The sequence below is a fragment of the Urocampus carinirostris genome, chromosome 14 (assembly GCF_059441175.1).
Source record: "Urocampus carinirostris isolate Australia breed hairy pipefish chromosome 14, RoL_Ucar_1.0, whole genome shotgun sequence".
In the NCBI taxonomy this organism is placed as follows: domain Eukaryota; kingdom Metazoa; phylum Chordata; class Actinopteri; order Syngnathiformes; family Syngnathidae; genus Urocampus; species Urocampus carinirostris.
Window position 1 is genome coordinate 24,257,185 of NC_142362.1, and position 12,827 is coordinate 24,270,011.

The 12,827-nt window shown below is 42.7% G+C and overlaps 1 protein-coding gene across 3 annotated transcripts; it reads left to right on the plus strand.

Annotated features, from left to right (window-relative positions):
- The first annotated feature begins 7,604 nt into the window (after positions 1 to 7,604).
- Positions 7,605 to 11,275, plus strand: jagn1a (jagunal homolog 1a). Of its 3 annotated transcripts, XM_088352774.1 has the most exons (4): positions 7,620 to 7,720; positions 7,914 to 8,020; positions 10,430 to 10,934; positions 10,977 to 11,275. In XM_088352774.1, exons 2-3 carry the CDS (start codon positions 7,932 to 7,934, stop codon positions 10,890 to 10,892), a joined length of 552 nt encoding a protein of 183 aa, XP_088208900.1. In that variant the 5' UTR covers positions 7,620 to 7,720; positions 7,914 to 7,931; the 3' UTR covers positions 10,893 to 10,934; positions 10,977 to 11,275. The 3 variants fall into 3 exon arrangements, with proteins under 3 accessions (XP_088208899.1, XP_088208900.1, XP_088208898.1); XM_088352773.1 differs by having other exon boundaries at positions 7,605 to 7,720; positions 7,917 to 8,020; positions 10,430 to 11,275; XM_088352772.1 differs by having other exon boundaries at positions 10,430 to 11,275.
- Positions 11,276 to 12,827: the final 1,552 nt, after the last annotated feature.

Here is a 12,827-nt window from a genome sequence, read left to right on the forward strand (position 1 = left end):
TAGGAAGCAATGTGGCAGCTACATTACCAAAAAGTAAGGAGATATTGTTTTCCTCTCCTCATCCAAAACCAAATGTAAATACACCTTGTTCCTTTGTCAGTCACGGAAACACAATTAAATATTTATAGTGAAAAAACTGTAAAAATAATTGAAATCTATTGTGAACAAACTCTAAAAATAATTCAAATGTATTTATCTTAATGTAGTATTGAGCAAAATCTATACAAATTTAGAAAATGGTGTCAAATAAAATTTTGCCTGCTTACCAATGCTAGCTTTTTTGTAATTTTGCTGAAGATTCTAACACCTTTGGTAGTATGGTAATCGTGTTACAGAACATTTTAAACTAGATTGGGCAGCAATTCCTGAGTAGAACATCTACACTTTTTAAAGAAAAATGCATCCCCGCTGCAGCGGCATGGCAGCTGAGTGGTTAGCGCGTCAACGGCAGAGTTCTGAGGTCCGAGTTTAAATCCAGCCGCCAGCCTTTCTGTGCAGGGTTCGCATGTTCTCCCCGTGCCTGCGCGGGTTTCCTCTGGGCACTCAAGTTTCCTCCCACATTCCAAAAACATGCTTGTATAGATTATTGGCTGGTGCAAATTGTCCCTAGGTGCGAATGAGCGAGTTAATAACTCACTTGTTATTAACGGTATCATTCATCCACAACAGCAGGTGGAAGCAGATTTTATTCATTCCTGTGCAGAGTTTGCATGTTCTCGCCATGCCTGCGCGGGTTTCCCTTGGGCATTCCGGTTTCCTCCCACATTCCAAAAACATGCATATATAGATTATTGGCCGGTGCAAATTGTCTCTAGGTGCGAATGAGCTAGTGAGTTGTCTGTCTCTGTGTGCCCTCCTACTGGCTGGCAACCAGTTCAGGGTGTCCCCTGCCCACTGCCTGAAGATTAATGAGATGGGCTTCAGAATCCCCGCAACCCTATTGAGGATAAGCCGTGCAGATAATGGATCCATAATGTGCTTGCATTGGACTAAAGAAGCCGTTCTTTTATGAATGCAATTCTTTATGAAGGAATACATCTTTCTAAAATCATACTAATTAAAATACATTTCCTTAAAAATTCTAGTCTTTAAAAATCTTAGTTTTTCTTTTCACCAGATTTGTATTCGTCAATGTTAGATTGTAATATAGGGGAAAAGAATTACAATGTCAGTAATTTATTGTTAGGTGTTACATGAAAAGGAAATAGGTGTAATCTTTGGAAGGGAAAACCTAGGTACTACTATTGTTTTGTAACCTGAAAGTTAATGTATTAATGGTTCACTGTTGTTGTAATAATTATTATTTTGTCTATTCTGTTTTTCTAAATAAAGATGTTGCTAAAACAATCACTGTTGTTATTTCTGTTTCCTTGTGAATTCATCAGTTCAATTATTCGTTAATAATAATAATAATAACAACAACAACTGCCCACCTCTTTACATACACCCGGAGAATTAAAAAAAGCAAAATTTTTTCCTGTGTTCTTCAACTACTGTGCCCTGAGATCTTGTCTGGTGTGCTGCAGAAAATTGTCCATTTTTTTTTTCTTTGCAAAGGAACAAGCCACTGTTTAGTATCATTGCTTTCTTCAGTGATCAGCCAAAATACAGTAACATTCATCTACAACAGCAGGTGGCAGCATATTATATTAATTTTTATTTATATTTTTTAACTCTCTGATCATAAGGCAGTACATATTTAATTTTTTCTTTTGATGAAACTGTTTCATCTGCCAAATTAAGTACCTTACATTAAATGAGCCAAAAATGTGGCACATTATTTTGCCGATAATAAGTGTTTTCTTATTTTACTAGAGCGAAAATAGGTTCTACTGACAGATATTTTTTTGTAAATTTTAAGTATCATTTTTATCATTCTTTCTAAAAAAACAGTGGGAAAATATACCGAAACTAGAAATACAGGCTTAAAATATTGTAAAATACAAAATGACAACAATTTTGAAACCAAAAATAAACATTTTTAATACTAGTGACCACAAATGATAAGAAAAACGGGATACTGTCAATATAGGCATCATGATAATTCAAGCTTCAAAGGGACACTGTGTGTTATTTAGTGGGTTGAAAAGCATTTTATTTGAAAAAAATTGAGTTTTAATCATAGGCAAAAATACCGTATATGAATTAGCATATACTGGACTGTCTCAGAAAATTAGAATATTGTGATAAAGTTCTTTATTTTCTGTAATGCAATTAAAAAAACAAAAATGTCATACATTCTGGATTCATTACACATCAACTGAACTATTTCAAGCCTTTTATTATTTGAATATTGCTGAATTTAACTCAAAAATCCTATCTCAAAATATTAGAATATCATGAAAAAGTATACAAGTAGGCTATTCAACTAATCACCTGAATCATCTAATTAACTCGAAACACCTTGCGAGGGTTTCCTGAGCCTTAAAAACACTCAGCTTGGTTCAGTAAACTAAATCACAAGTATGGGGAAGACTGCTGATCTGTCTGCTGTCCAGTGGACCATCATTGATACCCTCCATCAGGAGGGTAAGACACAAAAAGAAATTTCTCAAAGAGCAGGCTGTTCACAGAGTGCAGTTTCAAAGCATATCCACAAAAAGTCTGTTGGAAGGGAAAAATGTGGCCGGAAACGCTGCAGAACCAAGAGAGATGACCGCAGCCTTAACAAAATTGTGAAGAAGAGCCGCTTCCAGAATTTGAGGGAGCTTCAAAGACAGTGGGCTGAAGCTGGAGTCCAGGTATCAAAAGCCACAGTTCACAGACGTGTCCGGGAAATGGGCTACAATAGCCGTATTCCCATGGTCAAGCCACTTCTGAACTCAAGACAATGGAAGAAGCGTCTGACTTGGGCTATGGAGAAGAAGCACTGGACAGTTGCAGAGTGGTCCAAAGTCCTCTTTTCAGACAAAAGCAAGTTTTGCATTTCATTTGGAAGTCAAGGCGCCAGAGTCTGGAGAAAGGCTGAAGAGGAGCAAAATCTAAGTTGCTTGAAATCCAGTGTGAAGTTCCCACAGTCAGCAATGGTTCGGGGAGCCATGTCAGCTGCTGGTGTTGGTCCACTGTGTTTCATCAAGTCCAGAGTAAATGCAACTGTGTACCAAGAGATTTTAGAGCACTACATGCTTCCATCTTCTGAAAAGCTCTATGGAGATGAGGATTTCATTTTCCAGCATGATCTGGCACCTGCCCACAGTGCCAAAACCACCAGTAACTGGTGCACTGACCATGGCATCACTGTCCTTGATTGGCCTGCTAATTCCCCTGACCTGAACCCCATCGAGAATTTGTGGGGTATAGTTAAGAAGAAGATGAAAGACACCAGACCTACAAATGCAAATGAGCTGAAGGCCGCTATCGAAGCATCCTGGGCATCAATAACACCTCAGCATTGCCACAGGCTGATTGCCTCCATGCCACGCCGGATTGATGCAGTAATCCGTGCAAAAGGATTCCCAACCAAGTACTGAGTGCATCAATGGACATTTTCAAATGTTTGATTTAGTTTTGCTGTTATAAAATTATTTTTTTACTTGGTCTGAGGAAGTATTCTAATATTTTGAGATAGGATTTTTGAGTTTTTTTCAGCTGTAAGCCAAAATCAGCAATATTCAAATAATAAAAGGCTTGAAATAGTTCAGTTGATGTGTAATGAATCCAGAATGTATGACATTTTTGTTTTTTTAATTGCAATACAGAAAATAAAGAACTTTATCACAATATTCTAATTTTCTGAGACAGTCCAGTATACTATATATAAGGGCAGCACGGCGGCGCAGTGGTTAGCGCGTGTGCAGGCACAGTTCTAAGGTCTTGGGAACCTCCTGTGTGGGTTCAAATCCAGCTACCGGACTTCCTGTGCGGAGTTTGTATGTTCTCCCCGTGCATGCGTGGGTTTCCTCCGGGCACTCCGGTTTCCTCCCACATTCCAAAGACATGCAATTCAGGTGGATTGGCCGGTCCAAATTGTCCCTAGGTGTGAATGAGCGAGCGAGTTGTCTGTCCACGTGTGCCCTGCGATTGGCTGGCAAACAGTTCAGGGTGTTCCCTGCCCACTGCCCGATGATTGCTGGGATGGGCTCCAGCACCCCCGCGACCCTACTGCGGATAAGCGGTGCAGCTAATGAGATGAGATAAATATATATATATATATATATATATATATATATATATATATATACTTACTTACTTATTGCTCCAGCGAAGGTCGGGGGGTCCCGTCCCTGTGCGTTGAGCCGACCAGATGAACCAGGTTTTTCCAATGCTGGCGGTCTTGTGCCAGCTGTTCTGCATCCTCTACGGCAACTCCGTGTTGTTGGAGGTCGCCCGCAACGACGTCGAGCCATCGAGTGCGGGGTTTCCCTCGTGGTCGTCTCCAGCCTGCGGCCTTTGGGTCAAACTGGAGAATGGCTCGTGTCGGATGGTCTGGTGGTAGACGAAGGACATGGCCAAACCAGCGGGTGCGGCGTTGTGCGACCAAGGAAGATGCTTGGGGCTGGCACGTGCGGGCTCTGAGCTCTTTATTGGAGACTCGCTGGGGCCACCTGATGTTCTCGATGGTTCTGAGAGCCCTGCTATCAAAACCATCGATTCTTGTGGCCAGGGTGTCGTTCAGGGGCCATGTTTCTGAGCCATAAAGCAGGATAGGGAGTACGGCGAGGTTGTAAATGCGGAGCTTCGTCTTGCGTGCGATGGTCTGGTGCCGCCAGAGTGGTTTCCAGAGAGACTGCAGAGCAGATGCTGCCAGGGCTCTTCTGCGGAGAATCTCTGGTTTTAGGTCCCCATTGTCTGTCACCATGGACCCCAGATATACAAAGCTCTTGACAGGCTCTACGATGTCGCTACCAATTTGGATGGGAGGTGGATCTGGTCCATCACCGACATACATGAACTTGGTTTTCGTCCAACTCACTTGCAGGCCAAGCCGCGCTGCCTCATCGCTGTAAATGCCCAGAGCGTCTCTCAGCTGGCTGTAGGAAGTGCTGAGAATGATGGTGTCGTCAGCATACTCCAGGTCAGTCAGGTGGTAGTTGCCGAAAGACACTCCGGGGATGCGCTCACTAACCCTGAACATCAGATGGTCGATGATGCAATTAAAAAGGTCGGGAGCAGCCACACAGCCTTGGCGAACGCCGCTGGAGATAGCAAACCAGTCGGAGTCAATGCCGTTGATACGGACACAGCTCTCTGTGTTGCTGTAGAGCAGCTTGAACAGGGCTATGATCTTGGGTGGTGCTCTGAGAGCTTGGAGGATGTTCCACAGTGAAGAGTGGCAGACGGTGTCAAAGGCGGCCTTCAGATCAATGAATCCGATATATAGATGGCGATCTTTACGGAATTCACGGGTCTTTTCTATCAGCAAACGGACGGCAGAGATGTGGTCCGTTGTGGAGCGGTTGGGCATAAAGCCAGCCTGCTGGGGACGGCGGCAGCTTCTGATTGCTGGAAGGGCACGGCTGAGCAAGATCCTGGTAAAGACCTTGCCCGGGATGGAGAGTAAGGTTATGCCTCTGTGGTTTCCACAGACAAGCCTGTCGCCCTTGCATTTCCAGAAGGGCAAGATGACTCCTCTGGTCCAGTCGGTGGGCAGCTGCTCCGATTCCCACACCTGGTTGAATAGGCGGGTTAGCCACTCCACCATGCCATCACCGCCGGCCTTGAGCATCTCGCCGGTAATGGCACAGATGCCGGGGGCTTTCTTGGTGTTCAGCTTCTTCAGAGCAGCTCTCACTTCCTCGGGTGTTACGGGGTCTGTGCAGCAGGTGTCGTTAGGAGGTGCTGTGCTCGCAGCCCGTAGGAGGGTGGGATCAGCCGGGATGGTGCTGTGCTGCAAGAGGAGGCTAAAGTGCTCCTTCCAGCGCTCGAGGCAGTTGGCTTCTGTCATGATGAGGTTGCCGTCTGAGTCCTTTACCAGGGCTGTCTTTATGTGTGGGCCGCTACGGGCTTGGCGTAGTAGACTGAATACGCGGCTCATGTTGTTGTTGTTGGCCGCGGACTCAAGCTGTTGGGCTTCTGCCTGCCAAAACCTCTCCCTATCTTCAGCAATGGCCACATTGCGCAGGCGATTCAGTCTCCGATACTCTGTGAGGTCGCCTCGGAGTCGGGCCTCACGCCGCTGGTCTATGATGTTTAGTGTCCTCTCTGATATCCAGGGCTTTCTCGGGGAGGATCGCGGGCGTCCGAGGACATTGTGAGCAGACTGGAGGACACTTTCCTTGAAGGCCGCCCAGTCTGTCAGCTTGTCAGGAGCCAGGGTATCAAGAGAGCGGCGGATGGAGCAACTGAAGTCTCTGGCGATGTTGGGGTCGCTGAGTCGGGAGGAGTCGGGGCGAGGCAGAGTCTTGTGCTGGTTGGCTCGGAGCTTTAGCTTGAGCTGGGCCACCAGCAGACGATGGTCTGTGTTGCCAAGCTGTGCTCCTCTGAACACCCGGCAGTTGGTTACAAACGACTTCCAGCGTCGTGATATCAGGATGTGGTCCAATCCCTTCCTGGTTCTGCCATCTGGGCTGTACCACGTCCAGTGATGGATGCATTTCCGGGGAAACCAGGTGTCAGCAACACAAAGGTTGTTTTGGTGGCAGAGGAGGAGGAGGCGGTTGCCATTGTCGTTTGTTGTGCTGTCAACGAAGGTGGTGCCGACAGGTGAGCCGGGGGACCGATCAATGCTGGATAGAGTGGCGTTGGCATCAGTGAGGATGATGGTGACGTCGTGTGGTGGGGCTTGGTTGACAGCCTGGTGGAGTTGGTCAAAGAACGCGTCCTTCGCATCCTCATCAGCGACATCGGTGGGGGCGTAGGCGACGATCACTGTCATCTTGCCGTGATGGTGGAGGAATCGAGCAGACAGTAGTCTGTCACTTATTGGTGTCCAGCTGATGAGGGACCTCCGGAGGGCTTTTGGAATGGCAAGAGCCACACCGTAAAGGCCGGTCCGACTCTCGGGGCCACTCCAGATGTAGCAATGGTTGCCAGCTGTTGTTTCACCATTGCCTTGCCATCGTACTTCACAGAGCCCTGCCATGGTGATGTTATAGCGACAGAGCTCTCGGGACAGCAGGGTGGCAGCTCCGGGGCGAAGGAGTGTCTGGACATTCCAGGTGGCGACACGGGTCTTATGACGAAGATCGATCCGTACTCGTTGGTCGGGGGCAGGCTGGGGTCCGTTACCGTGTTGGTCAGTCCGGCTTCTTTCTCTGGTCAGTTTCGTAACAAAGTGTGTTTCTCCTGGGTGAGTTGTTAGCCCTCCGCAGGATAGTCGGTTGGTGGGGCTGCCACCTCACAGCGTACCGACACGCTGGGGTCTTTGTTTGTCTGGAACCTACCCCGGAGACCGGCCCGCCATGGGTGACCCTACCAGGAGCAAGCTCCCGACGGTATCGCTCTCCAGGGTCACTGGAACACGCAAGCCCCCTCGCCGCATCAAGGCCAGACCCATCCGAGGGGGATATATATATATATATATATATATATATATATATATATATATATATATATATATATATATGTGTGCATTTTTATTATTATTATTATTATTATTATTATTATTAACATAAAGGTAGGCCGCGCCCATCAGGGAAAAGATGCTGATGCTGCTTCCAGAGGCAACGCGCATGCGCACAGTTGAAGCAAGCCCATTGATTCCTGACATCTTTTGTTTAGGGTTTTTTTTCATTTACTAACTCCAGGAAGAGCTGCGCCCCCGATAGACGCGACTGTAAAGGTGAGTTAACTTTAATATTTTGCAAATCAAATATCACAACATGCTCATTTGTGTGTGCGATGTGTGTGTAAATAATGTTTCGTTGAAGTACAAAGCTAATGATAGGTTTACGCTAGCAGCTAGCGAGGTGCGCATGAAAACGGTTCCAGAGCCGAAGCAAATTTGAATGCGACATCTCGGTTCTTTTTCTCAGTAGGTATCTTTTCCCACGATGACTTCACGTGTTGCCCACAAAGCTGCGACCCCCAATGGAAGTCAATTTAAATTCAAAGAGAAAGCGACTTCACACTACCAAATGAGGTAAGTCATCTTTTTTCCACTCGTGGATTCATTCATACCGTATACTCGCCAAAAATACGCGTCCATCATCGTATCACTTGTTAATTTAATATTTGTTTAGGACAGAAAATAAATGTTATTAATTAGTCATATTTACAACGGTGAGTTTACTCGTTGTAAGCAAAGTGATAGAAATAAAGTAAGAGTCAACAAGTAAGACAATGAACATTCCCTAAAAGGTGCAAAAGTGCAAATTACGGCCTGCCCACACATTTGGTCCGGCATTCTTATTTTTTCTTATATATTATATTTATTTGTTTATAGAACGCATATCTTTTATTTGTTTATTTACATTGTAGAGTACTCAAAGTCTGGGTACGCCTTTTTGACTGTGATGGGATTTAAACATGGGTGGCCGCAGTGAGAATGCTGAACTTTTTCCACTAACATGATATTGATGAACTTTGACAAGACATCAGGTTTTATCTCATTATAGCACAATGTTTATTCACATTACCAGAGACAAATGTTAATTTCGTTGTGTATTTCACATGTTACAATGACGATAAATTTGTCACTTACAATATGATAAAAAAATAAAATATAAATTATTTTCATTATCACATGTAAAAACGCACAAGAAAATGTAATTCGTCTCTGATACTGTGACCAAAGATAATGTGATGTTTGTGGTCCAGTACTCTGACAACTAAGCTGATCTTGAATCTGTTAAGACTGCACGGAACAACAAAAAGTTTATTTTCCATATACTTTTTTGTGAGAAGTTATTTTATTATTATTAAATTCAGTGGTGGGCCGTGCATTTCATACTCAGCCCTTCATGTCTGAATCAATTTAATTACAATCTAATTTACTATTTTATGGCTATTAAACATTTACTGCAGTTACAGATGTGATAGATATAAAAAGCATCAATAATAACATCATGCACTTTTATTTAGGAATGTAGCCAAATTTTACTCACCAAAATTCCTTTTTATTCAGCACAAAATCCATCTTCTTTTCTTTCCTCTGAAATATTTCATTACCCGTACAGATTTTCCTTGTGTTTCAGTTCTATCAAGAAATACTGTTCTTGAAGCTAATGCTGAAAGTTCAGCCTGTCTTTTCAGATTTCTCGTATAAGTTTTTGTTTGATTTATGGCTGAAAAAGTCAGTTTGACAGGAGCTGTAATTACGGGGATTGTTTTTCTTCATGTTTTCGTTGTGATAGTTCAATTACCAGGCCAATCAAAGTTTGTAAAACTGGTGACATTTCTCTAGGCCAACTAGCAGGCGATGACTATCCAATTTTGAATCTGATTGTCTAAACCAACAGCTTTATTGAACACTGATGTTGTGCTACAACTCTTTTAGAATGTTCTTTGAAAGTCTCCTAGTAGATTTTTGAGCCTGGCAACAATTAATGGCATATTGGTTAAATGCGTAAAAACAAAAGCACACCACCTGGAAGCACAGATTATGCAGCACGGCGGAGCGGTGGTTTGCGCGTGTGCGGCACAGTTCTGAGGTCATGGGTTCAAATCCAGCTACCAACCTTCCTGTGCAGAGTTTGTATTTTCTCCCCGGGCACTCTGGTTTCCTCCCACATTCCAAAAAACATGCATGTCAGGTTAATTGGCCGGTCCAAATTGTCCCTAGGTATGAATGAGCGAGCGAATTGTCTGTCCCTGTGTGCTCTGCGACTGGCTGGCAACCAGTTCAGGGTGTCCCCTGCCCACTGCCTCCAGGCAGATGGCTGGGATGGGATGGACAGAATCTATTTAACATCACACAATTCAGATATTTTTAGGCCAGCAAAGAAGGCCTTGCAGGCCCTGATGACCCACTCCTGATACATTTCATCAATTTTTATTATGTTATAAAGTGTTATTATTTATTTTCTGACTTTTGTTCTGTTAAGAAACCTGAAGGGTTTTTTGAGTGGGGATTTCTGGAAAATGATATATATATATTTTAACTTTTAGGCACTACTGCAATCATCTCACTTTTTCTGTTACAAACAAATCATCAGAGACGGGTAAAGTTAAGTGACCCCTGCTTTGAATGGTGTTAACATACTTATAGATTTTTTTTGTTTTTAATATTGGACACCTGCAAAGGGGATTGCATAGGATTCCAGTTTGTAACTTTGACTATTACGCCTCACTTCCGTCCGTTGTTTTGACTATTATACACTGTTTACATTATTGTCACCATCCGCCAATTATGTTGCTGTTGTGTGATTTCCACACACTTTAAAGCGGCTCTGCAATTCGTTACCGAGGAGTATTAATAAAAATAAAGGGCTCAAGGGAGGGCTTTAGTTCTTCTCCTGTTCTTGCAATTCAATATCAATTGATGACTTTCCTCCGTTATTTTGATCAACTGATAAACTATAAACTTCATACACCGTTGTACATGTTGCAGCGCTTCCTTGAAGACGGAGGTGCGTCGTTTGAACGTGATCCACTTTCTGGTCCTGTTGCTGGTGGCAGCCCACGTGGCCGTTAGTCACTTGAAGCTGCTATCGCAAGACACAGTGGCCATGCCCTACCAGTGGGAGTACCCCTACCTGCTCAGCTTGGTGCCCCTGCTGTGCAGCAGTCTCTCCCTGCCCAAAAACAACGTCAGCTACCTGGTCTTGTCCATGATCAGCGCCGGCCTGTTCTCAGTTGCGCCGCTCATCTACGGCGGCATGGAGATGTTCCCTTTGGCGCAGCAGCTATTCCGCCACGGTAAAGCCTACCGATTCATCTTTGGCTTCTCGGCGGTGACCGTCATGTATCTGCTTATGGTGGTGGCTGTACAAGTGCATGCTTGGCAGTTATACTATATGAAGAAGCTGTTGGACTCGTGGTTCAACGCCACGCAAGAGAAGAAGAAGAAATGATTGCTAATCAAATATTTTACTTATTTATGCATAATTTTACAGGTATAAGAAATGTTTTCATTTTGTTACAATATTTCTCATGAGGTAAAATAGCTTTATTTTCCCTGCATTAATACCACTCTTTACCCATTCTTGAAATCTGATGACTTTAATTCTTGGCTTTTCTTATGACTACTACTCTCCACTACTTTATAATGGATAGTTTATTCAAACAAGATTCTTTGTCATTTTTTTTGTATTTTATGTCCATATATTCTAATTCTTTGTAACTTCTAATATATAATACAAAGCACGGATTGTTAAATTATCAATTTCTTAATTTATAATTTGAACCCCTTGTTTTAATACCACCACGCCATAACATTAAAACTATTATTAGTACATTTCCTGGTTACTGTTTTGCTCAGATTACCACTGTATTTCATTCATTTCTCATCACAGACCATGACTCAATGACCTTTTTTTTTGAGTGCACCTTTTTACTTTGCCATAAAGGTTCATTGTCCCTTATCTCTTTTAGCCAAATAGCTGCAAATATTTTTTTTGTTTGGTAAAAAAACATTTCTACAAAAGTACCTTTTATACTCATTTAGTCAGTTTCACAGTAAGGAATTTGGAAATTTAGGGATGCAATCATGACATTAAACCAGGAGATAGCAGCAGGGTAACATGATTTGCGTGCAAGTAAACGCAATTCTTAGATGCGCTCGAATAAACTCAACCTTTTGGGGGTTTGGATTGGCATTTGGACTTAATTGCATGCAAGCCTCTTCTTACATTCAGAATTTTTATGCTCCACTTACAAATATAAATAAAAATAAAAAATGTTTATTTTTCGGTGTACTCTGCGACTGGCTGGCAACCAGTTCAGGGTGTCCCCTGCCCACGGCCTGAATATAGCTGGGATGGGCTCCAGCACCCCTGCGACCCGACTGAGGATAAGCGGTGCAGATAATGGATGAATATATATTCAATCAAATTTTAAACTTAAAAAGAGGGATATTATATTACTTTATTTCAATTACTTTGAATTGAAGTTCATATTTATAAATACAACTTTTCTTTCTATATTTTGAAATTGGATAAGTTTATCTTATCTTTTTTACTCATGTAATGACAAAGTATCGGATTCAAGATCTTTAGCAGTGCGGATAATGAATGGATGGACATGTTTTACAGTTTCTTAGGGGTTTTCCCCCCATCATTCTGCTCTTTACCCTCTAAAAACAATAATCAAGGAATTGAAGAAGGCAAAATTCCAGAGCAAGTGTGAGAAACGTCTGTTCTGTTCTTTATCTTTGCTTTCCTCCAGCATTCAGGCAAACTGTAACATACATCCATACCAACAGGTGCCAGTAGATTACTATTATTCGTTTAATTTTACAAACTAATTTTCTGCTCATGAAGTAGTACGGAGAACTATAATAAATAACGTAGATTGTTTGATATCATTGTTTTTATTTGCTGATTTTGACTATTATTTTCTTATTTCACAAAACAGAAAAAAATTAGACAAATATTTTTTGATAATTTTGAGTATAATTTTTGTTTTTTTCAATGTATGTATGCACTGCGTGTTTATAAGGAAGCCATTTCTTACAGATATCCATAAAAAGTGTCGTTTAAAGTTTGCCACAAGCCACCTGGGAGACACACCATACATGTGGAAGAAGGCAGGTGCTTTGGTCAGATGAGACCAAAATCAAACTTTTTGGCAACAATGCAAGACGTTATATTTGGCGTAAAAGCAGCACATATCATCACCTTCAACACACCATCCTCAAAGTCAAACATGGTGGTGGCAGCGTCATGGTTTGAGACTACTTTTCTACAACATGGACAGGGAAGATGATTAATATTGATGGAAAGATGGATGGAGCCAAATATAGGACCATTCTGGAAGAAAACCTGATGGAGTCCGCAAAAGACCTGAGA

Bases quoted from the DNA above. Each gene is read 5' to 3' on its own strand.
- jagn1a (XM_088352773.1), top strand. From the start codon at position 7,932: ATGACTTCACGTGTTGCCCACAAAGCTGCGACCCCCAATGGAAGTCAA. The intron at 8,021-10,429 runs GTAAGTCATCTT...TACATGTTGCAG, and splicing joins ACTTCACACTACCAAATGAG to CGCTTCCTTGAAGACGGAGG.